The 26,223-nt window shown below is 38.8% G+C and overlaps 1 protein-coding gene across 1 annotated transcript in view; it reads left to right on the top strand.

The window, feature by feature from the left end:
- si:ch211-127i16.2 (probable flavin-containing monoamine oxidase A) overlaps positions 1–26,223 on the top strand; it is a 40,098-nt gene that overhangs the window by 8,910 nt on the left and 4,965 nt on the right. Inside the window, exons 8-11 of the mRNA XM_035667873.1 lie at positions 11,323–11,423; positions 19,812–19,970; positions 22,471–22,557; positions 24,402–24,502. Of these exons, the coding sequence (XP_035523766.1) occupies positions 11,323–11,423; positions 19,812–19,970; positions 22,471–22,557; positions 24,402–24,502 (448 nt within the window). The remainder of the gene's footprint in view (positions 1–11,322; positions 11,424–19,811; positions 19,971–22,470; positions 22,558–24,401; positions 24,503–26,223) is intronic.

The raw sequence follows: 26,223 nt of genomic DNA, 5'->3' as shown, positions 1-26,223 counted from the left end.
AACACAAACAAACATTAAAAAAAAAAAATCTATGCTACAACAAAGAAAGGTAAAAATATCACAGACGGCAAAACCAAATACACCAACTACAAACTCAGAAGTACCTAACATTTATTGTCTCAACACCCTTGACACCACTACAATAGATATTCACAGCCAAAGAAACATTTGGCGCACTCTAAGAACAAAAAGGATAACCAAACAAGTTCAAATTACCTAGACCAATGAAAACAAGAAAGTCGGCATAAAGCAATACTGAAATAATGGGAAAACAAACACCAAAACAAACCCAAACAGAGAATCAAAAAAGATCACTAATCCCGCACTCGATCACAACAGCAAGCTAACTCCCTCCTCCGAAAATAATCAGCAACGAAAAACAAACAGGCAAAACCACAAAACTAATATACTAAAAGGGGCCAAACCTCAAGTAGAGCTAGACAAAGAAACAAACCCAGCTCAACGTGAAGAACTTCAAGTTAAAGATAAAAAGATATAAACACTAAAATGTAGTGGGAAAATAGTACCAGTAAACAGAATCCCATCATGTTCAGAAGAACATTGCTTCACAATGTAAAGCAAGAAAATTAGCAGTCAGCAAATGCAACATCTTGAAACACCAACCAATGCCAAATAGCAAACACCATTTCCTACCCAGTCCAGCCCACTCCACCGCAACCCCGAAGAAAAGAGAAGAAAAAAACAAGGTACCCAATACCCCCGGCCCTAACACAAAGGATACATGTACACATTGACTATATTTAAATAAAGCTGTATTCTTGTTTTATTATGTTTCACACAGGATGCTTGGGTGGTAACGCCAGGCACCCCGAAGCCCCCGGTGGAAGAACACACCCCCATCCCGAAATACACCTAAACCACCAACAAAAAAGATACAAGGCCACCGTCACGCAGACAAACAAACCAACTTAACATAACTTGTGCAGAAAGCGTACCAACCAGCCACCCGAGATTGATTATGTCACCTGCCCAGACCCAAACAATTTGGCCAAGAGTACTAGTGAGTCTCCCGCCTCTTGTAATGGAAGGACATCGCTAAATGAAAAATTTATTCTCACTGATGCAAGACCAGAAGGCAAAAACTAAGTCACACTACACCTCTCTCAAGCAAAAAAACTATGATCCTGTAATAAAAACCTCAGCAATAGTTAGGCACAACCAACATCAGTGCAACCAAAAATAGCCAAACACCAAACCAAGAATAACCAAAACAATCAATTAAGAATATTTACCTCCACAAAGAGAGAATTATATTAATAGCCCGACCTAACAACCAGGCGAACCAACAGAACAGAACCGAGGAATTGCTTAAGAGACCAAGCATCACCACTTCGGGGCTAGATCGCAGACTAAAGCAATTCCCTGTACTCAGGAAGAAACCACCTAAGCGTTGGGCGCGCAGCCCTCGACTGAAGCGAAATTTTTGCAACTGGGGGATATGGGATTATTGACCACACCTCCACGAGCAAAACGGCCACACAAGCAAAAAGTTCACAAGCGCCAAAAAACTTTTACCCCACTGGGGGGGGCTAACATGCTTGCAACATTTTGGGTTTTACGCCAAATCAAAAAGAAGATCAACCAATCCAACCAGATCGGATCCCGGCCCACGGGTGGGAAGTTGAAAGTGACAAACACACTGTCAAAAAATCAAGCAAAACACCTTATCACAAAAATCAATCACACCATCATCTGAATCAGGAAATAACCACCAACGAACTACCCGAAAACGACCCAAAAAGCCAGGGGAAGAACAAGAACCTAATGGGGCACCCCTGCTTACCGCTAACACAAGTGTTTGAACCGGCTAGAACATGAACGCCATGAAGTATATATCAAAATTGCACCACCACCATAGAAAAAAAACAACACGAGACACAATGGCATTGAAAACGAACCGAAAAAATCTCTTCATCCCCTCTAACCACGCACGAAAAATAATTAGCAATGCACAACTTCTAACGTGTGGGCCATCGCCCATTGTTTTAACAAGTCGACTTATTGTTCTCGTAGATTTAGCAGCCAATCCACATCCTTATAATTATGATATATTATCCTCCTCCCGGTCACTGCAACCCAAAAAAAACTCCTCAAACATAAAGTAAATGCCCTGACTTAACTTTGCTGGCAACGTCACAGAAACCCAACAAAACTTGTTACACAAAAAGGGGTCTTTAAAAAACACCCCACCAGCTCTAATAGTAGGATGAAATACACTCCAGGAGTTGTACGCTGATTTAATTTTTGCCTGAGTTAATTGCCCAGCCATATCCCAAGAACAGGTAAGCTAAGGTGCTCAAGGCAAAACACATCCGAGCTGCCCAATAGCATCCCCCACCCCCCCCCCTGCTGTTGACTGTCGCGCCAATAGCCCACCCCAGCTAAAAGAGAAGGCCGGGGGAATGCTGCGGCCAGGGGACGACGAGCTCTAAATAAGCCTTATTTTATTCCCCCTCCGTTTCTGGAACCACGGCCCCCGGGTTGCCTCATCGCACCCCGAAACCTGAACACTGAAGCCTTGGGTACTCTTACTCTCCGGACGGTCGTGATGACCATGATTTGCTAACTAACAACGACTGAGGTCAAAACAACACATATCTGATTCATCTCACAAGCATCTCTCCTAAATACTCAAGATAAAGCTAAAGAATGGAACACCACAGGCCCACAAAGGCTTACAACTATAAATAGAGGGACAAGGTATTTGAGATGCCAAAAAAAACACAGCACATCACATTTTTTTAAACCCCACAAACTTTTATTTTTTTTTTTTTTTTTAAGACTGCAATCCCCGTAGTAGGCTTTCTGTTGAATTCATGCCAGCCACATTGTGGACCCCAATTTTGTTTTTTGTTGTCACCGCAGCGACTAGCCATCTCTTTTTTTTTTTTGTGTTTATTTACCCCGTCGCTCGGCCCTATGTCCACAAAAATCCCACCTCAGCCCCGAAACCGCCCCACGTTAGCCGCAGGACGCCCCCCAATCCCCCCTTGGACACCGGCAGAACCCATTCAAAAGGATTTGCCAAAGATACAGGTTATTTAAGGGGTCACGATTGAACAAAACAAAGAATCAGGAATCACCTACTCCCAATAAAGGAATGATCCGTTTGAAACAATGGGAACAAATGAAACAAAACCAAAAAAAAAATTAATCCAAAGGGAATGACCGATCCAGTGCAATACAGGCTCCAAGCTGGTGCTCTAAAAAAGTACATACTGACAGTAAACAGACCACCCAACAGTTGTTGTTTTTAAATATTTACGTGGAAAGTGACACGGGCTAAACGAAGACCAACCAAAAAAAAAACAAAAAAACCAACAACCCAGGACGCAAGCTGCATATTCCAGACTCAGTGAAAGGTGGGGAGGTGAGAAATGGAATAGAGGAAGGAAACTTTACCACTACCCCGCCACTCTGCATCAAGGGTCCACTGCAGCATGCGGAATGCAAAAAACCTTCCGGATCCCCTCCGATTACCACGCAGCTCTAGGACGAGTAGATAATTCACAAGGCCATCTTTTGAGACAGCAGCGCAGCAACGTGTAAGAGGATTGCTTCACAGGATTCCATTAGCCTCTCATGTTGGCTCTTCTTTTTTACATGTCCTGTTTCTGACCAATAACGCAAATAACACTAAGAATTTATCAATAAAAAAGTCATCTTACTAGACATATCCCATCATCACAATAAAAAGAATCAATGGCGTAGACCTAAATAAATATTATAATGGTCGGGATGATTTAAATGAACAATTCCTACACACAATAACTTTTATACGTTTACTAGGGTTCCACAGAGCGTGCTTTGGCTGTCATTAAAAAAAAAGAACACTAAGTACTACCACTCATCAAAAACAACATACAATAATTACATGACACTTAATACACAAACTCCAACATGAAACCAAATGGGTCTGGGCATATGAGCTCTGTCTTCCCAGAATAAAAACCAATTAATATCATGTTTTCCCTCTTTCTCTTGGCCCCTCAACATGAAAGAAAATCTTTTAAATCATAAAACCCCATTTCGATCCTTGATTCCACATCTCTTTTTCCTATCCAATAAATTGTTCCGTCCCCCCCCCCCCCCCTTTTTTTGTTACCACTTCTCTCACTCACCTCAATGATTTATGAACCGTTTGGTTTTGACTGCATATGAGACTGCTATGCATGAAAAGGATGAGCTCGGAAATGAGAATTTGGCCATGTGTTGACTTCTTAGAAAATGTAGTTGAAATATGAGGATTCAGTCAGTAAATAGGTTTCAATGTATATTCATTCATTGTGAGACTGCACAGCTAAAAAAGAAAATCCCAATTAAGCTTTCACAGCATGCAGTTGGAGTATAATGCAATTAGGCGTGCTGTCTAACATTCAGCGATAGCTACAAAGACAGCTCTGCAGTTACTAAATTAACATTTTGTTTCAACATGTTTTTCTGTCTCTCTTTATCAAGTAGGAAGTCCCTGGCAGAGCATAGCTGCCTGGTTGTGTGTGCACATATGTGTCTGCGTGGGCATGTGCATGGATATTTATTGTTGAGTGGGTGAAGATAAAGAGCTTGACGTCACTTTCTGAAGTTGCTGCACCTGACTAAAAGGGAATTCTATCCGTACCTGAGCTTGACAGGCAGCCTTACCAACACTATATCTAATGTCTCCTTCCCATGGAGGAGGAGCTGCAGTAATGGCAGCAGGCTTGGGCAGTGACGAGGAAACGATTACGGCTGCCACTCACGGTTTAGTCCAGAGCCTTGTTTACACTAGAAAGCAGGTAAGCACAGCATTAGCAGTGATTTGTCAACTGACACTATGAGCCAGGATTCTAGGCCAGTATCTGTGGTGGTGTGAGTGAAACTAATGAAGCCTAATTTAGGGATTAAACACAAAGTGGGAGCTGATGTGATTGTAAAGATAACTAATGCAATGTGACTTTTATCTTACAGTTAAACGTAATGTCTGTGTGTGTCTCCCGATGAGCAGTATAGCAGGTATTGATGAGCAGGCAAATATAGTACATCTGCAAAACTTTGTTCACCAGTGGAAATAGGACATAATATGGTCAATCTTTTCTAAAGCTCACGTCATTTCTGTTTCTATGTCATATTTTCTTCATAATAAAGGAATTCTGAAGCCAATACTGACATTAATATTTGAGGATTTTTTTTTAAATTGACAGCAATGTATCAAATATTCTTTTTTAACATTAACACATAACATTAGCAAACCTTTTGGTCAATGATACTTAAGGTTTGGTTATCAAAGTAATGTGACAAAGATATACAGTATACTCCATGTGATTTCTGGTGGACATCATTTTTAATAGTGATACTGTTTCTAAACGATCTCTTACATATTTCTGGTATTTCTGTACTGCATTGGTTGCCCGCGTATAGCATGATAAGCTGCAACTGTGTATCTCTTTCACTGTATCTACAATATTTATGTATAAAAATTCTACTTATTAAAGGTCCAGTCAGTGTGTATGATTTCATCTGGAGATGAAGCTGCAAATTGGAACCATTTGAATACCTCTCGCCATACCCTCCTCTTCCAAGAGCGTAGAAGAAACTATGGTGCCTGCGAAAACACAAAAAGCTCTAGTGTTTAGTTTGTCTGTTCAAGGTGACTGTAGAAACATGAAAAAATATTCTTATTTTCAGGTAACTACACACTATAGACACACTTATGTGTATCATATTGCATTTATGCCAATAAATCCCCTTTAAATTTTACACACTGGACCTTTAAGAGAGTACGCTATTATTTGTGTCTAAAGTAGGAACAATAAAAAAGAAAGTTTGAAAATAAGTCCCTCTCATAAATGAATAACAGTTCACACTCAAAAACACAATTAATCTTCTTCCCCAGAACTGTGTGTGGTGTGGTTTGATTAGATTTGACTGACAGTGGTGTCTTCGGCAGCATTAGCAAACAAGTCCATCAAATTAAACACAACTCGTCTACAACATACCATGCTGTCTTCCCCAAGCATTTTTGGCTATCATGCCTTTATCAGCATGGTAAATGTTTGGGGAAAAAAGTAGGGCTGCTCAACTTCCACAACTTCCACACACTGTAGTATCACTTTTAGTCCTTCCAGAGGAGAAAACAGGATGCAGTCCTAAATAAGCTGCCCTACATGCTAGAAGATGAGTTGTGCCTCTAAGTGGTTAAACCTACTTGAAGGAGCTTTAAACAAGATATGAAACCTTTCAAATTTAACACTGATGCCTCTTTATGACCCACATAAACAAATAAGAAGCTGTTGCTATATGGTTATTCTTAATGCCTGCCACTGTATTGGATTCAGTCAGATTCCTTGTGAAATCAACAAAACGAGGTAGTGGAAACACTACCGCTTTTGTCCACAGGGATGGCCCGAATCCTAGTTTCTGCTTTATATAGTTAATAGTTCCCTGTATGTTTTTATTACAGAGTTGTAGCATTCATACTTTGACTACCCCCGTTTCACAATAAATGCATCACTATGACCAAGGCCCACACTTTCTCTGACTGTGTGTTTTCACATCATAGATGATGAACAAAGACATGTGGGGTCTTACAGGTAAAGGATGAGACTTATATAGGATGATATAGAAGAAAATATGGGCTATATATGGGATAGATGTACTGAACTGACAGTAAGTGGACCGGGGAGTCAATATTATATGTCTTATATCTGTTGGTAAGGTATATTAAAGAAAGGACATGAGTAATAAGGTCAAGGATTCATAAAAATGAAAAATATGTACAGATAGGTAAAAGCATGGAGCAAGCAGGCACATGACAAATGAATATACTGAAGTTATGATATATATATTTGAAGTGCAGACTTTGAGTCTTCAACTTTTTGGTTCTGGAAATTCTGATTTGGGGACAGCCCTAAAATAAATCATGAGATTTTGGAACAGAGTTGTGCATTGTGTTCTCATTTTGATGGACTTGTACAGTAACTCACACTGGTCTACACTTCATTCTAAAAGTTAGAAAGTTTTGCATAAGCAAACAACCCAACAACTGTCAGATTGTAGACTTGTATTTCTACATTCTGATCAGTGTACAAAAATACCTCACATCACCTTTTTAAAACACAGACCTGTCTGCTCCAAACTAGCAAGAAGAGAACACACAGATAGAGAAAATACAGAAGATGCAAAAATCTCATGTGAAATAACCAGTACCGTTGGCAGTTAATAGCATGTTCATCTAGGGACACCATCACTTTTACTGAGAATCTGATTGAGAAAAATCATTCTCTGGGTCTTTAAATGAGCAAAATGAAATACATCTTCTGTTTGTGGTCCACTAGCTATGTCTGCTTAGCTATTTATTCATAGGAGATTAAAAGCCATCCAATATATTTTATTTCTTAAACTAATGAGGGCAGTTTTAGCCAAAAGGGTCATCCTCTTTCAGTCTATTTCTATCGAGACCAACAGCACAAATTATAAAGTAATCTTGGAGCTATTGTGTATGGAGAGATGGGGGAGGGTGTCTGTTGCTACTACCAAGCCTTCAATTTCAATAAGTGTCAAGGGGCTACGCACGTAATTCAATAAAAGATCTGTGATGTCACGAGTGTGTAGATACAAGACTGCAGCTCTAACATTTAGGTTAAGTGGTTGGTGATTTGTGCTGCCTATATCCGATGGCCTCACAGATTTATGACAGTGAGGGCTATTATTATTTTTTTTTCTTTGATATCCATCTGTCATTAGTCCCTCATTCTTTTGAACTGACCTTCTGTCAGATTCTTTGGATACCTGCCCAGAGTTATGCTATAAGAGGTTTTTATATCACTTGCCTGACCAAAATGCTGGCTCGCAGAGCCGTGGAAAAAGCTTTTTTCTCTTTTAAAATCAACATTGTCCATACACCTAGCAAGGTTGTACATTATTTCTTCTGGTCAACAACAGGTTGTTACATCATATGCTCAGCACTGCTCTATTAGCTTCTCAGGATGAAAGAGATGATTCAGTTTCACAGCATACACAGACACAGCCATGAACTAAACCTCATCTCTAGCTAGCTCAAGCTATCATACTTTTTGAAAGTTTCTTTGCACCACTCTTTATAAATTGCCATTCGGAAACAGCATCTCTGAATCATCATCCCTTTGATGTTATGTCTTGATTTGAGTGGCTTTTCATGTTTCACTTTCCTCATCCTTCTGACAGTCAAAGACACTGAAAGTGCCTGTGCGCTATAATAAAAGTTCAGAGTGAGAAAATAATGGAAATTCCGCAGCCCCTTGCTGAAGGCAACCACAGATGTGACTGAGGTCAGTGAGGGAAGAAACTTCAAGCAAGGTCAATGCTGTCCAGTACTGCATTCACAAAAATGATGTGAGAGAGGATCAAATGCCACAACATTTTAAAAGGAGAAAGTGAGATGCAGAAAGACAGATGATGAAAAGACTGAAAGGAAACCACTCTGGGGGAAGCATTGTCCTCAAAAGTCACAGTGTTAAGGGTCAGGAACCAGCAGTTGCGCCAATTGCTCCAGAGCCATGAGACGCTCTTGAACTTGCAGCTGTTTTTCAAAGAAGACAGACAGACGCAAAAAGCTGTCTTATGAACTGTCAAATAAGAGCACTTCAGAGAATCGCGCATATGAGGATTGTGTCAGCATCTTTTACAGAGAGCATCTGGTCTACTGGATAAACCCTTTTTTTTTACTTTTATCCTCTCTGGTTAAACTATAAAGCTGTGACTCTTTGACTCGAATGGTTCATGATACTGATTGGCATCATAGAAACTGTTGATATAATTCTAAATAAAACTGGCAATGTTTTTAATAACAATTCGTCAATTAATGACAAGCTTTTTACTGGGTCAAAATGTGTGCAGCTGTGTGTGGTAGAATGGTCCATGTAAACAGAAATGACTGAAGATGGAAATATAGGCATGTTGTGTTTTGTTCTGCTGACCACGCATACTGGCCTCAGCAAACTAATGTGACAGATGTATCATAAGAAAATATTAAATTCGATTTAGTTGTTGCAGCATCAAAAGACCTATCAATAAATTTGGCAGTGACAGCACGTTCTAATACTGTGTGCAAAATTATGCTATTGGGGAACTCAGTTGTTTAGATTTTGAACATATATAAATATACAAGAAGTCACAGTCTTTGGAAACTGTTTAGGTTACGCTTTGAAGCGCAGAAGGTACTGGTGTGAATTCAGAAAATCCTGATCAAATTAATAGAGCTTTATAACCTGTTGCAGTAAATGTCTTGGTGATTATTGTATTAACATCGATAACTCCAAACATTCTAAGTGTATTACATGTTAATTTTCGAATTATTAATTACAGCACTATTATCATTAGGTCTACATTCTGCTATTGTGGTTTAACAAGACTAGTAAATTATCATGCTATGCTCTGAGCTGCTGTACTTAGCTTCAGTGGTGCTTTAAGCTAAATGTTAACGTTGGCATGATAACACACTCACAATGAAAACACTGATAAGCAAGTATAATGTTAACCATCTTAATTTAGCATGTTAGCATGCTAACATTTGCTAATTAGCACAAAAGACAAAGCACAGCTGAGGATGATGGGAATGTCATTAGTTTTACATGTATTTGGTAAAATACCTTTGGTATGAAAGTATCTAACACATTGAAAAGTCAGGGGAACACCCAGTCTTTACAATTCCTCCTGAGGGGGACATGAATGTGTGTACCAGGTGTAAATTCATCCAACAGTTTGTTGCGACATTTTAACAAATGTCAACCTCATGGTGGCACTAGAAGAAAGGGCAAGGTATTCTGTGAAAAATGTCATGGCATCCATCCAATAGTTGTTGATATATTTCAGTATGGAAGTGGTGGATCAACCGGTCTACCGACACTGCCTATATGCTACACTCCCACTGACCGCATCAACTGCAGTAAATAACATAATAATACGTTAGATTTTTGAAGGATTTTGCTATTTTTCTCTAATTGCCAGCATCAGGCACAGTTTGAAGGTATGCCAACCCAACAGCAAACACTGGACTATTGTGAAGTTGTCATTTTTCAAGTGCCTCTTGTTATATTGACAGAGAAGTATTTATCCTGTGGAAATGCAAAGCCCTTTAGTGGATGAGGTTTGTAATTTAGGCCCCATTTTCAGAAGGTGCCAAAACTGAGGCGCCTTCAAAAGCCTGGAAATTGCTGGATGCCAGAAAGAATGCATGACAATAGTCTTATTTTGTCACTGCTGCAAATGGCTGATGTCTGTTTACAAGCAGCACTCTGTCTCTATTCATCAGCTAGCCACCTTTTGAGCACAAGGAAGCCAATTTGTGTGCTTAATCTTATGTTGTTTAGTTATTTAAACTGTCATCCCATTGAATTTATTTACGTCATTTCGATTTAACTGTGATGCTGAGTTGTGATGAAGTTCCACGACAAGTGTCACAGCAGATTGTGAATGTGAGAGTGGTTGACAGTGTTGTCACTGCAGAACACTTTAGTGTTCAAAAGAATAAGATGCCAGAATGCGTCTCATTTAGCCATCAACAATTTAACATCTTCCTGATGGACAATGAGGTAGACGACATTTCCTGCTATCAACTTGGACAGTTTTGGTGTCAAAACAAGTAGCATTATGGATATGACACCACATGACAGGTCTTATGTCATATGTACAGTGCTGTCATTTGAACATCTAAGTGACCATGTCAAATTAGTTCGGAGCCACTTATCATGTCACTGTTTTTCAATTTTACTGCTTCGGGCTCATCAATTTTGTTTAGCATTAAGGGCATTATTTTGGGGTTGCTGACAGGCTCTTGACAGTTTCTAAATGATGTTTCACGTCTTCTACTGGTTCATTCGTTAAAAGCCTGGCTTTTGGCCAGATGTCGCTTCACTTGCCAGAGCAAGCGAGCACAGGAGCAGTCTGGCTTCTCTGCATGCGTGACACACACTACCTCTAACGGCACTGATGAAGTTACTTGACCGCTCCTCACATCAGTGAGATGAAGCTTTTACAGATGTAAGGGCTGTGATTAGTACTCCACAGCACAGCAACAGCCAGAGTAGTATTAGGTCATGGTTTTTTTTTCGAGGCCATGATTCAGGGTAAAACCGTCTTGTCAATAGAAGGATTAGCTCAAGTGTGCTATCCATCTTCACTTATTTTTATTTCCCTCTTTCACTCTGTCACCTAAATAAAGCATGTATGTATATGTACATGTGATGTATAAACTACACCAGGTAAGAAAAGAGAAGGTGGATTAGATGGAACCAAAAGGAAGATACAGCTTTTGGGATTCATACTGTACTGTTGTTTTCCCAACAGCAAAGATCCACTACCAGCCAGCCCTGCCCAGCCAGAGAGAATTCCTTACCCAGAACATGCCTGTGGGCCACATGATGAAGTTCATAATTACCTACAAGACGGTGAGTAACAGAATCTAAATTGACATTTACAAATGCAAAAAACGTTTATTCACAGCACTGTATTTTTTCTTCTCTCAAGGGCTTATCGCTAAATAATGTTGTAGATGACACAACTATGTAAAAAAAAGCTGATTTAGTTCACAGAGTAGGTTGGCTATGGAGGATCATTAATCATGGTAATGCTTGCAAGGGGTTGTCATGTGAAGCTATTTTAATTTCTGGTACATAAAAACTGAATTTGGTTGATTTCCAAACTTAATACAGCAATACAGAGGCACATTTTACAAAAGCAATTTGTGAGCACTGCTTACACGCAGATCGCAAATGGTGTCACATTTCACAATTGATTGTTGCGTGCAAACTGCAGATACATTTGTGAGTCCTACAGAGCTCTTGCATGGGCTGCAACAATGCAGTTTGTTTTGATTAAATCTGTTTAAAGAAGCAGGAGAAGAAATGCTCTCACGTTGCAAAGTGCTGCTTGTTTGGCATAGATTTGGTGAAATGGGCCCCTGAATTTGAATAATCCACAAACAGGACTGTATCAAAATGCCAAAACAAGTTGTAGTTTTTAGCAATTCATGACCCAGAGTACATTTGCAATCCTATTTCCAGTCTACAGTGTTTTCTTGCATGCAGAATGCAAGAATGTTGCCAGCAGTGGCATCAGCAGAAGGGTTGAAAGAGAAATAATTTTGAAATGAATTTGTTTACCTATTTTATAAAATAGAAACCTGTAGCAGACAGCAGTCGGCTCATTTGGCACAAGCTATATAGATCTTAATACTTTCTACAAAAAGTGTGCTTGCATTTGTTTAATGTTTTCCATTTTACACTTTACAACCACACAATTAATTAAGAAAATGCTTGTGCACCTTGTTAGTAGATTGAATTTGTCTACTGTAATGAACTCAAAATTATTAGTGCTCATGCAAACACTTATTAGATCTGTGTCTTGGTGTCTTGCCAAGATGCATTTGGATTCTGATTAACACATGATAATATCAGTGATACACAATTAGAGAGCATACGTTTTCCAACTATATTTATGAATAGGATTTGTTTCTGAAAAGTGTGAAACAGTAATTGGGGCTCACATGACTGGGACATGGTGAAAAACATGAAGGTTAGCAGTGTGGATGAGTCCCTGACATATGGAAAGCAATAGTGGAAATCAGTGCAGAGTATACACATAAAGCAGAATTAATTGATAACAGCAACCAAGGGTTAGAAGCACAAATATACTACAGACCAGTGCAGTGATAAGGCATAATGAAATTAAGACTGAGCCAAAGCTTAACTACAGAGCAATACAGGTACAGACTATAATATGTAATTGTGCACTGGTGAAACAGACAAGTTACTTTTATATAGTGCACTATATTTACCCTCCTCCATTTTGTCAAATTTGTATTTTTTTATATAGTTCCCTCAAACATTTCCAAAACAAAAAAAACAAAAACAAACATATGCTGCATTTATGTGGATTGGAAAAATTAGTTACTGACTAAGAACATCCCTTGGAAACAGCAAATCGGAAAGTCTGCGAACATATACAACATTAAAGTGAGAATGCTTAATGAGTTTCCACATTTTAAAATTAACTTTGTTCTGAATCCCAACATGTGGACTACCTCAAGTTTATAGACTTTACAAGTGCACACTCGTAACCTCTGGCGTGCCAGTCAAAATCCATAATTTCTCAAGACTGGTGGAGTGTCAACCACACTGTGGGCCTCTAGAGAATCTGCTGTGCAGACCTCACCAGTTCAGAAGATTACCCATCAAATTATCAAGTTAGATAAATAGCATTAATATATATAGAAAGATATCATTATTTTTAATTTGATATACAAGACACACAAATTGCCAAAGCGAATTCTGTTTGGCACTGATCATAATGGCAGCTATACAGCCATTTTTTGTTAGCGATGGCTCAAATCCATGAAGTATCCCAGTAAGCCAGCAAGTATGATCCAAGGACCCTGAAACTGTAACACTTTCAAACGGAATTTAGCCATTTCTAATGTTTTCATTTACATATAGGCATTTCCTGCAGTGAAAACCGACTATTGTGGCCTGAAGTCACCTCTCATAGCCTATTTTTAACTCAAAGATTTATGTTCAGCCTTGCAACTATGCATGCCTCAACAGGAATCTCAACACTGCTGTTGCATGCTTTTACTTTGACAATGCATGTACAAGTAGTATTGTACTGCACTAGTCTGCATGTCACAAAGCACCCTAATTACTTAAAGTGCCACAAAACAATATTGTCTAAGGCTCTCTTATTTGTTTGTTGTGCAAAACCATTATACATGCAATCTTTAGGTGAGAAAAAACAGCCCAATTGCCTCTCCACTCAACAAGTTAAAGATAATTAGGGCTATCTGTTCGAATACACTGATTAACAACCAGACCTAATAGCCTTACAAACCTTGGCCGTTGTAACTGTACCATAACTGTGATGGCATTTTGGCAATTGTCAAACGCAATTTGAAACATTATTGATCACTGATCAGGCAGGCCCTGATAAAGTACAGGGCACTCTAGGCAAGATACCTAGAGCCGAGAAATATGATTGAAAAATATGAAAAATTATAAACTACATATATAGTTAAACTATTTATAACTATATAAAAGTATTATTTTATGATGGACAACATAACGACCACAATGTGGCAAGAACATTTCTGCAGTCTATGAAGTTGTCATAATCCTTGACATTTTAGCAGAAAACAGCAGTTACACAATTCAAAATAATCCTGAAAGAAAAAGAGATCATTCTTAATTATATTATTAATATAATTAATTAATTATATAAATTATACATGGTATTAATTTTATTTGCAGAATTTAAGCTTCCAATCAAGTCCTGCTTGATTTGGCAACACCTGTAGTTACTGGTTGTAACAGAAAGTAACATTCTGGGGGCTGGCAAAACAAACCACTGTCATTTTAATAAAGCAGTCAGGCAATATTTGGTGTTTTTCCATCATTCTGTGAGCAATCATGATCTGATTTTATGCTGCACATGGCGTGAGTCTGCAGTCAGCAGGGCACAGTGAAAGGAGTTGGTTACCTCGCTGAGAAGTTGGAAGTGTGCAGTCTGTCGCCTGCAGCTCTTCATCTAACAGCTCACTGTGGCTGCTCTTACTTGTTCCAATATAACTGATCTACTGTAAAAGAAATACAGAAATTTACCACTGTTTTGCAGACGCATTTTTAATGAACGTCAAGCTCACTGAAAAACACATTGTATTTCCTGTGACTACTTGATAATTAAAGTCACGTCACTTTTGCACAGAATTCCTAATGATGGATGTATACACGAGAGCTAGAGGCATGTCCCAGGAGATCTTCTGGATAGATGGGATGTTGAGGTAGAAGCTAAAGTCTTTACAGTGTAAAGTCAACCTTGGAACCAAGGAGCAGCATACAGTCGCCATGAGGATGAAGTTTCTTTATTGTGAAGCTGCAGCAGTAGGAAATGTTTGGTTGTATTGGTAACTTAGCATTTTTTTCCGGAAATGTCGCCATGAACACCCAGTTCCTAATCCAGCAAATATATAAATATTGCAGTACTTTATCATGGCTCAATCACTGTTACCTCATTCAATCAGTTAGTGATTTATAACAGACATTTATTTAAATGAAAATCTACTTGAAAAATATATTTTTCAATTTGGCAGCTTTTGATCCATTGATTCAGGGGGGCTTTTCAGATATTTATTAAACATACATGCATGGCAACTGCTGTTAGTTAATCGCAGTGCCAACTGACCTGCTGACTGTATGCATGAATACAAAGATAAAAAACACCTGCTTTCAATGCTGCATTATGTCAGAGAAAATTCTGTAATACTGCTGCCTTTAAATGGCCTGACCATTTTATCTTCATGATTACTCTGCCGGTGAAATAAAATTCTGTTGAGAGGGTCAACCTCTCTTTCTGTCTCTGCCATCTGTTATAGCTCTCCTGTGCACGTGTCAGTACACTTTATTCAGACATGTGCACGCTCCTCTCTCTCTCTGTCCTCTCTTTGGGAGATGCGGTACGAGATTTTACCACTCACGTTGTCACCAATAGAGGTTATGATTGCCTTTACGTGATCTATTCATTGAGGAGGGGGCCCCCTGCACTGGGTCAGAACCATTGATTGGTGCAGCATATAGCACAGGCCAGTGCTGTCTGCAGGCCTCTCACCTAGGCCACAGTCCTTTGAGATGTACTTTTCAGGATCTGAGAAAAGCTGTTCATGCTTGAAAACCCATAAGTGAATGAAGCAGTGCATCAAATACCTCCATGGTGTGCTGAGAGAGTTTCTACAAGAAACATCTGGTTGTACTTATTGCTATTTAGTGAGCCTAAGGGGCAATAATGTTTTTACACAATTGCATTGGGTGTTGAATTATTGGGCTGATTTCAGTGATCAAGTGGCTTTATTTAAAATAAATATCTGTCTTTCATTCAAGTCTCTTAGCTTAAGATAAACTTTAGTGAAATATATCAAAACAAACAAAATCGATATTTCCTAAAGTTGTGTTCTGAGAGACATTATGGGATTTTGTGAACCTTGTTTACTTGCAGAAGCTTTGATACTAAGCAGCATCAAAGGCTAAGCACTCACTAAAGCACAAGACAGGTGGGTTAGTTTTGCCAGACAAGTCACAGTCTGCACGTTGGCAGACTGACTCCATTTAACTGCCCTCCTTTGATTAATAATGCTGCTGGTGATCTAGTGTCAATGATAAAACAAACCAAATCTAGTCACCACTCTGGTACAGAAATCATTGTAAATAATAATTAGTTCTCAATTGACTTATCTGGTTAAATAATGGTGAAATAAATAAAATACAAAATGTACACAAGATGATGTGAGATGTCCTTTAACAAGACAATGTCCAGTGTTCTTGTATCAATTCTAATTCTAAACATCTCCAAAACTCTTGTCTTCTTTTAGAACACTGTAGGGATAAAACAATGAAATAAAATGATATGTAAATGTTCAGACAACCCTTGAGAGTAACAGTACTTATTTTTCTCTTAGGTAACTGTGTGCAACAAAGCTCTGAGTGTATCATCACTCAGACCCCACTATAGTTCAGACAAGTGGCAATGGCATGCAATTCACTCATCCTTTTAGCTGGAGTTAAGGCAAGCAGCACTGCTGTTTTGATTGAAAACAGCTGAAGAGGGAAGTGCAGAGTGTATACAAACAGCTCCTTTAAAAGGACATCAAGAACCAACAGCAATCTCCACTAAGAAGAGAAGAAGAAGAGTGAGTTTAGTTGTGGACACAGCCATCTTGCTCCCTGTTGAAAAAGTTTCAGAGGTGAGTGGTTCAAAACCAACCTCTTGCTAAAACCCATGACCGGAGGAAATAACTCACCGATAGCAGATGGTTGCAGACATTTCTCAAGTAGCAGATGTAAAACACTAAGCCGACTGAGTAGTTCACTGGAACGCTCTTGTCACATCACTTGTGCAAGCCCAAGGATTTTCCATTTTCAGCATAAATAGTTGAGTCTGCGCTCCTACCATGGATTATGTTCTCCACAGTGCAGAACAATCCTAAAAGCACCAGCTTGTCTCTCTCAGGCTCCAAGTCCTTAGAGGCAGCCTCAGGCTGGGCATCACATCTGTCTCTTCACTTACCTGTGACAACACACTGGGTAGTGTTGGGTAATTTGCCAGGGCAACACCTACAGCAGCTGAATCATCTCAGCATCACATGGAGCATAATGTGAAGTCTGGATGTTGACTGAGCACTAGCAAATTCTACAGCCTGAAAGAGCCTGTTTGTGCATGCTATAGGCAAACCCATCCAATCCAAACTGTGGATTGATGTGGGATGACAGGTCAGGCAACAGATGACAGCAGGTGTCCTGCCTTGAAGTAAAAAGATCCATGTATGCCAATAATGCCGCAATTTTGACCAGGGAGGTAGATAAGGTAGCTTTGACTAGGGCAGGATCCTCACTGATGGTGTGTGTTTGCAGAGCTACAGCCTTGTCCAGCATGCTGCACATCCCACTGTGTACTCGCTGTGTGTTGCCAGGAGCTGCCTTTTCTTCTCAGAGTCTCTCCTGATGGCTAGAATTGGATGAAGGTATGCCATCATACTTCACACCTGTTGATCACTCAAATTAGCCTCCCTGACAGTGCTCTTTGGAAGGACAGCTGGAATATCCTGTGTAGAAAGCAGATGAATACCTGGCCCTGAAGAAATTGAAATAACCGGAAGGATGGTGCGTCGCCATAGCTAGGGTTTTTAGTCTCATGTGATTTAGAGACTTCAAACAATTTTTTTTGTCATGTAATATTATAATGCAAGACTGTTGTGCCTTCATTATGCTTAAAGCAATACTCAGAAGAGTTCAAGCACAGGGTAATGTAAATAAGTTTAGATTTTTTACTCTATTTGGGTACTCAAAGTTGTTCTTTCGTTGTCTCAGAAAAATGTATTCAAACTAATCAGTAGACAAGATAATGCTGGAATATTAAATTAATTGTGTCAATGATATTTATCTAAATTGACTCAGTATTTATTTGTGAGGGAAAAAAACAAAGTGCAAAACAAGAAACCAAAGTAACATGCATAAATAAATATACAACAATTAGAGTTTCAGACTCACAACTAGCCTGATCCCAGTGTTATAGCAGTGTAAATCTGCATGCATGGATAAATGAAAACACATTGAAATACATATGCATCCTGATGTAGGCATACATATGTATGACTATGCAAATGTAAACGCATAAGCACATACTCAATAGGTAGGGGAAGTGATACAAAGATTGCTCATGTAATTTCCTTCATGTTGTAAGATCTAAGTGAGTCACAAAGTGAAGATATGCATCAATAAGAAATGTCATAGGGAAGTGTCATTTGATACACATTCAAAACAGTTTGTACTGCCCAAAAGCCTTGATTGCAGGTATGTCAGAGTCACTTATTATTACATGAGGCTACAAAGTTGCCAACAGGCTACACAAAGCGTGTTGAAAAGAGCCAAATACTTATTATTTTATGAGAGATTTAATTTCCATTTGTTTCTCTCTTGCTATCTTTAGGAAGTACCACAAAATAAATATTGAAATTATATAATCTGCCACATTATTTTGGCCCCTTTTATAGCACTCCCATACAAGTTTACTTTTTGATTATAGCATATGCATTGGGTAGTTTAGTATGACGTAGTTATACACTGTATGTTTTGTTAACTTACATATGGGGTGATAGTTTAAGGCGGTTGTGGCTCAGGAGGTAGAGTGGATCATCAACTGATCAGAAAGTTGGCCGTTCAATCCCCAATTCAATACCACTGTAGTCAAAGTGTTCTAGGGCAAGATACTGAACCCCAAATTGCTCCTGATGCTGTGTGAGTGGGATTAGTATTTTTCTAATAAGCAGATGGCACCTTGCATGGCAGCCTCTGCTATCAGTGTATGAATGTGTGTGAATTGGTGAGTGTGAGATGTAGTGTAAGTCAATTTACTATTTACATAAAGTGATGGTTGTTATGCTTTTTTCAAACTTACTATTGCCTTTGATTGTTATATGCACCCAATGGCAATAATAGGAGAAAATCGTCTGCACACCATTTCATTTCACGTTGCGGTTTCATAACCAGCATACACTCGTCAAGTACATGCCTTGCGGGTCTCCTTCAGTGTTTGTGGTTGAGAACTTGGTTAGGTAGAAAAAGCTGATACCTAAAGGTGTCCTGTATGCAAGTAGAAGTCAAGGTACAGAAGCTGGGTTACCAATCTGTGAAGTAAAAATAAATACATAAAATCATTTGTATTATTATTGCTTTTCTGGTGCACTGACATGCGTCAACACCAGGAAAGTGTTTTGCCAAACGTTAAGTGCTGCCAGTGTTTTTCTGCCCTTTATGGGAAAATTGTTCATGAACTTGAATATGATGTCTCAGTAAATATGATTCTTTTGTATTCTATGCTGTAACAATGTTGCCCATGTGTTGAATTTAATCCCAAATTACCTTGCTCTCTTTTGAGAAATTCTATTTGTCCATACAGAGCAGCAACTATGAGCTGAAGAACATCCATTGGCTTGCTGAAGGACACTGGCAGAATAAGGCAATTCAAGAAAGCAAATTACCGTTAACCTCGGTTGACTTTACACATTATTGCAGTGGGCAGGTTTAGGACAAGGGGATACTTATAACACACAGCATAGACAGCTATACCCACTTCACAGAACCAATATAGGCCCTTGAGTAATAGATGTTTTGTTGTCATAAATGACTATTTAGCTTGCAAATGCAATTCAGGTGAGTATTGCTAGTTGGGTTTGGTGTTAAATGGCTGTTCATTATTGATATACAATGAAACTACAAACTGTCTCTGTTTCTTTACAGGCTTTTTGGAAGGAGAAGGGCTTCTCTGGGGAAATAGTCGCAGGATCATCTAGTGACTGTCCATTCTGCGTAACCTTTGATGCCACTAGCCCCAGTGGTAATGCTGCCCTGGTCGGCTTCATTGCTGGCCAGCAGGCTTATCGATGGAGCTCCAAGGAGGTAATGAGTCATCAATGATAGATACAACAATTAATATTTATCTATAATTTAAACATGTCAGCTTTGCTTGTAACACAGCTTTACCTTGTGCCATCAGTTTTCAATGTGATTTGATGTGAACATTTAAATTCACAATGCCTAGAAATGGTAAATGTGTAAATGATGCATATTTGTTGCATTGTCAGGGTGAGGTGTTGTAATTATATTTCAGTTGAAGGTGAATGTAATCTGTGGTTTTCAAGGTATGAAACATTCTATTATATTCTAGTCTAATAACCTATTACATAAGTTGTATAATAAATTTAAATTGTATTTAAATCCCGCCTCCGAAAACTGCCTTAGTGACCTATCTATCATAAACTAAACTACAGTTTTATGCATCACATAAGGCTTTAAGATTAAGCCTGGTTAATATTTTGCGTGGAGACAAATGCAACACAGTGAGCACTGTCAAAAGGATCTTATTCTTTTAAATGAAATGCTAAGGGGCAGCATTATGAAAATTCCATGTGAGATTGTGCACCACCTGAGCTCTGAAACAGTGGGGTGCTCCTGCCTGCCTTTAATAACTGTTACCTTGGTAAATATAGGACATAATGGGCTAAAGGGTTCTTTAACTCAGTGCCATTGTTTTTCGATTTAATGGTCCTATTTGAACTGGCCACGAAAGTACTTTTTGTTTTCTGAAGTGTTCATTACTTGCCTTAAAAACAAAGAATCAAGGTTATTCATTTGTCATTTTACAACACATAGTTGCACAATAAAATGTAAGTTTTAGCACCCTCATGCTACACACAATAAATATACCAATTTTAATTTAGAATAGAATAGAATAAAGATAAAATAAAAAAAATATATACAATTATTTATTTACATTTTCCACTATACACAAATACACCCAGAAAGTAATAACTGTAGCTCAGTTTTTTAAATTTGTGTCAAGCTTTATAATTTAGCAATTTGAGTATTAGGGCCAGACTAAGAGAAAAAATAATTATTTTTTAAAAGTTTTCGTTTGGGGAATTGTACGAGAATACTCGAAGGTCATTAAGTATTGCGAGAATCAAAGTCATAATATTGGCGAGAATGAAAGTCCAATAAATTAACAGCACCAAGTAAGTAAAAATCACAAAACGTCGATAATATGCCATACAAAAGCAACCACACATACATTAATATACATATACAGACTGACTGTACGGTAACCAGCGGGGTGCTGGGCTAGGACCTTCGAGGCTGGCTGTTTGTTGAGCTGGTCACGTCAGATAAGGCAAAACAAGGATTGTTATCCCATAAGCAATAACTGTCTTAGTTATTATATTAGAGAATCAACACAATATCAAGTGTTGATGAATTCTTTTCTGCAACAGATTTGATATTTGATTCATTGAGCCTTATTATCCCTGTATTCCTATGTTTACAATTGATTTAAGGTTACATTTCATATATTCTGCCAGTAACTAAATATTGCTATTGACAGATGCAATCCTCTGGCTCTCCCATACACATGTCTTGCACACTCAGCCTACATCCTCTGCTCTTCCTTTTTCTTGCGTTGCTTCTGTGTTGACATTTTCGTTTAGTCCCAGTCCTTTCCCTTTACCTGAAAAAAATAAATAAATCCAGCCTCGTCTCTAGTGTTGTTTTGGCATTTCGGTCATTAGCCTGACTTGCTACAAAGCTCGAGAGGAGCTGTCCCCCTGCTGTGTCATGCTGCACAGGGTGCTAAATAATTAACCCCCACTTGCTATCTCACTGCTAAACTGAGGAAAATAATGTTGCTGTATGTGAGGCAAGTGGACATCAAGGTTACAATTACACACTGTTTATGCCATTTTAGTATGATTGCTATGATAGTTGTAAATATCATCTTAAGAATTCTTGCATTATCCTCATATTTGGCCCTGATGCAGTGTACTCGGTTAGATACACTTGGTTGGATTTTTAGTTAATTGATTGTTTTGGTTTGCAGAAGAGGAGTCCTATGATGCACGCAGTGTAATTTCATAGGATTTTCAGCTGACACTATTAGCAGTCCGGCAGCAAATTAACAGTGAGAGTTTTTTTTTTATTAATTCCTCATTGAAAGCAATTTGGCACCATGCTTCAATTCACTCTTTGTTCTTCTGTAAGGAGTTTATTATGAGACTATGAGTATCAGCTCCATATCATTGCACAAGGGTGTGCTGAGAGGTAAAGTGACATGTAGATGAGGAATCTTAGACAATTTTGCAACATCTGTCAGCATGCTATATGATGATCTGCCCTTTTGGTCCTCAGGCCTCAGCTGTACTGTACATAACTCACCATGTGTGAACTAACCGTGAGCATGTGCTGACTGTGCTTGAGTTATTCAAATTGACTGCTGCTTCCTATGTCCAGCTTGGATTGGTTTTTAGAATATGCATTCATATTTTAGCAGCCTGCTGTTATAGTTCTGAGTGATGAGCAAGTGTAATGTAAGTACCGTGTTGGCACAGGCATTCCCTTCTATTTGCAGGATGGGGAGAGAAGAAATGCTGTGCTTTCCAGTCTGGTCAAATACCTAGGTCCTGAGGCTGCATCTTTCATCCACTACGAAGAGAAAGTAAGTAGTTCAGTGGCAGATGTCTGATGTAATAAAACAATAATGTTTTGGTTTGAGGCAGAATTTTGTAGTGCCAAAATTCATAGTCAGTTTTTTTACCCTGCATTCCAGAGAGGAAAGCTACTTTGTGTAGCAAAAGTCTGCATCTCTGTCAGCAAAACTGAGCCAAATACATTTATTTAAAGATTTATAGTGTAGTGTAAAAAGAACAAAATACAAAAAAAAACACTTACTAGTTAAGATAATAGTTTTCTTACTAGTCTTACTAGACTAACATTACACAACACAAACCAGTAATACAAATATTAAGCCCAAGATGCATCTAGCAAAGACCCGTGAAAAACGTTATTACCTCTAGTTTTAGATTCCAGCAATGAAATTGTCAATCCATGTCCATCAAATATGCTAATGTGGATCACATATGTTTATAATATGATCCATACCCCAACAAATTCACCATGGAAATAAAGACAACTGTCACAGATCTGATTATTACCACCACAGAGTACTCCTATTAACAATGACATGTCTAAATGGGAAGGTGGGAAGCCTGCATGGGATCACAAAGTGTTCTGGCGAGTTTTGAAATGGCTCATAGAAAGAGAAAGGTGACTTTGTGTCCTTTTCTCACTGTGTCCCTAATGGGCAGCTGCAACAGTGGGGCTAAGTGGCTTCTGGTAGTAACAAAAATAGAGGCTAATTTATTAAACTGTTTTCATGTGAAAGCATACAAACACATGGAATACATTATAATAAATTCCCAGAGGTGGACCAAAGGAGGTCAGGGCCAAGTACTTCTAAAGGGACTGCAACCCTTTATGGACACACATGAGCTTCTATAGCACAACAACTGAAAGAATATAAAACAAGATGTAGATACTGTATCCTCCCTGACCAAACCATGTGCCACTCATATATAGAATAGCTACCTTAATACATTACATGATGTACAGCATAGCATTGGTAGACTGTGAAAGAGTGCATTAGTCATAACAGACATGATTTTAGTCCCTCGACTGCCTTTTCCTCACTTCACTTCACTTCACAAGATGGAAAGGAAAAGTTGCCCTGAGGAAACTTAAGGCAAGGGCGTAAAGGGAGATATTAGGTAGCACTTTGTAGAGACTCAGTGGGAACATACAATTATAGAATACAATAACAACAACTCAAAACTTCGCGAATAGAAAAAAGCTGGTGAATTGATTGAACAGTGTCGAGAGAGATTTGGCCTGATTATGTTAACCCAATTGGTGTTTCTTGTTATTTCTTTATACTTAATTACTTTATTTATTTAAATGGGAAACATTCTGATTTGCCAACCTGCAAGTTTCAAACATAATTTTTATTTCTGTTGTGTATACTGTACTTCTTTCCACATGGTGGTGGTCCAACAAGGTTAAGGGTTTAATTCCACTAATCTGCATCTCCCTTTTAGTAGAAAGGTTGGAAATGTCGGCCAGGCAACATTCATTATTTAATATTTAGCAAGCACATTTTACAATCAAGTCATGTAATACAAATTCTACACTACAAAAATTACATTATATAAGTTTACTATTACTATGAAATTATATAACTTCACGCTAACCATGAGTATTATCATATATTCATACAACGCGTTTTTTTCCGCAATTAAAGTTGGTGAACATGTACTTTGGTCCATGGAGAAACTGCTAATAGCTAATTCAGCTAATGTTTTCATGAGTTGTGCTATCAAATAAAATTAGGCTAGCTTAGATTTGGGGTGTGCCATTAATTGCCATTTCATAGTAACAAAGCCCTGCTGTTGTATTGTGCCATGGAGTAGCACAGTATTAATGTCATTCAACTGTTCTGCTTTACAGGACTGGGCTAAGGAGAACTACAGCGGGGGCTGCCCTGTTAATGTCATGGCACCAGGTCTGCTGACATATTACCACCCTAGCCTGAGGAAGCCCTGTGGCAGGTAATCACCCCACTGATGACAAATACACCACAGCATCACACCTTTCCTTCCCCCAATACTCAAAATAGTCACCTTTCCTCTCTGTTATCACCAGAACAAATGGTTATGTAGAGATGTAGTGCAGTAAACCGGCAAGACAGTTTTGAAATCTTTGATACAAATCTGAGAGCTAAATTTAGAGTTTATAGTCCGGTAAGTAGTATAATTGTGTACTAGATGACAGTGTAAGAGATACTGACAGTGGCTGCTGGATGCTCGTGCTATTTTTTACCACGGAAACAATACATGCACCTCACCCTGACAACCAGGTATTACTCACTAGCACCCAGTGTCTACAGATCATTGACATGAGTCGTGGGAGTGATTATGCCTTCACTGATACATATTAGTCCAGTTCTAAAGAAATGGCAAGATGTCGTCAGGAGTGGCGTTCTCATAGGAAAACGTCCTATAATCCATTTCTAATGGCCTGTTCGGAGATGCACAAAGCTGAACGAATGAGAGCGAGAGGTGGGGAGGGGGATCCAGGTAATGTATTTCTATAATGACATTAAGTCCGTGGGGAGCAGAGGAAGCTCATTACATAACGTAACTCAAACAGCAGCATGGGACGGTGGCCCTTATCCACATTCCTACCCCATATAGGAAATGGATCCTCAAGGACGTGCTATGACCTTGACACAAATCCAGAACGTGTATTAAAGACAAACCCATGTTTGGGTGGCTAAAATATGCTGCTGCTTCAAACATTTTGTATCTAATAGCACAACTGATTCCAGTAGTGTCTGGTGGATTATGAGATTTCATTTGGGATGGCATGATTCTCAATACGGACCACAGTGTGGTTTTTAAAATTAGAGTAATTATCCTAGGTGGATACTATGCCTGACTGGTCAGTATGTGAGGTTTTTACAGAGAGGCCTCCCTCTCTAGAGAGAACAGAGCTGAGAATGAGTAAGAAGAACTATAAAGAACTGCCAAGAACTATAAATAAATTGACCTCAGTGGGTTCATGCTTTACTAACTTAACAGCTCCAAAATGCACACAGAACAAACACTGAGCTGAAAAGAGTTGTTTAGGAGGATGTTGAACTTTTTCAGAACAAAGATATGGTTGTTTTTGCTGCTCATCACATTGTTTGGACAACAAAGAAGAAGGATTAGTTCATTCAGCCTACACAGAGTGTAAAAGAATACATTTAAAATCTTTTAAAGCTGTGCCTTTGCTTTAAATGCAGTGGGCTTTATGTTTCATATAATAATATTAGTTTATGCTTTACTATTTTAGAAGTTGGTGCCAAGAATGATTGCCAATCAATAGGTACCATAACTAGAAATATGATATAATTAAAAGTCTACAAGAGCTCCACTGGCTTAGCAGTTCATCTCTGTGTGTCCATACAGTGAAGTTTGCATTCATTCAGCCATTTCAGGATTAGACAGTCCTTCTCCATTCTTTCTTCTGGAAGGCAACAGCAACACTGCTCCTCATCCTGAGACACCAGACTAACTCCTTAGGGAGCTTCACTTCCTCTACAATATGTAGATATCATTCTTTGTTACACAGGCTCCTGTTTCTTACAGGGCAATGTCTGATGTTTACCCCTGTGTGTGCATCAAAAGCTTTAAATAAAGAGAAATGATCATCAAAAACAACTATCCATCCCTCTCAGCTTAAGGTCACAGCACAATACTCCTTACACTAAAAACATGGCCTTCAC

The sequence above is a fragment of the Morone saxatilis genome, unplaced genomic scaffold (genome assembly GCF_004916995.1).
Source record: "Morone saxatilis isolate NCDOM2014 unplaced genomic scaffold, NCSU_SB_2.0 Contig21, whole genome shotgun sequence".
Classification (NCBI taxonomy): Eukaryota; Metazoa; Chordata; class Actinopteri; family Moronidae; genus Morone; species Morone saxatilis.
The sequence above is the reverse complement of the archived record's forward strand: the minus strand, read 5'-3'. Positions and strand labels throughout refer to the sequence as shown.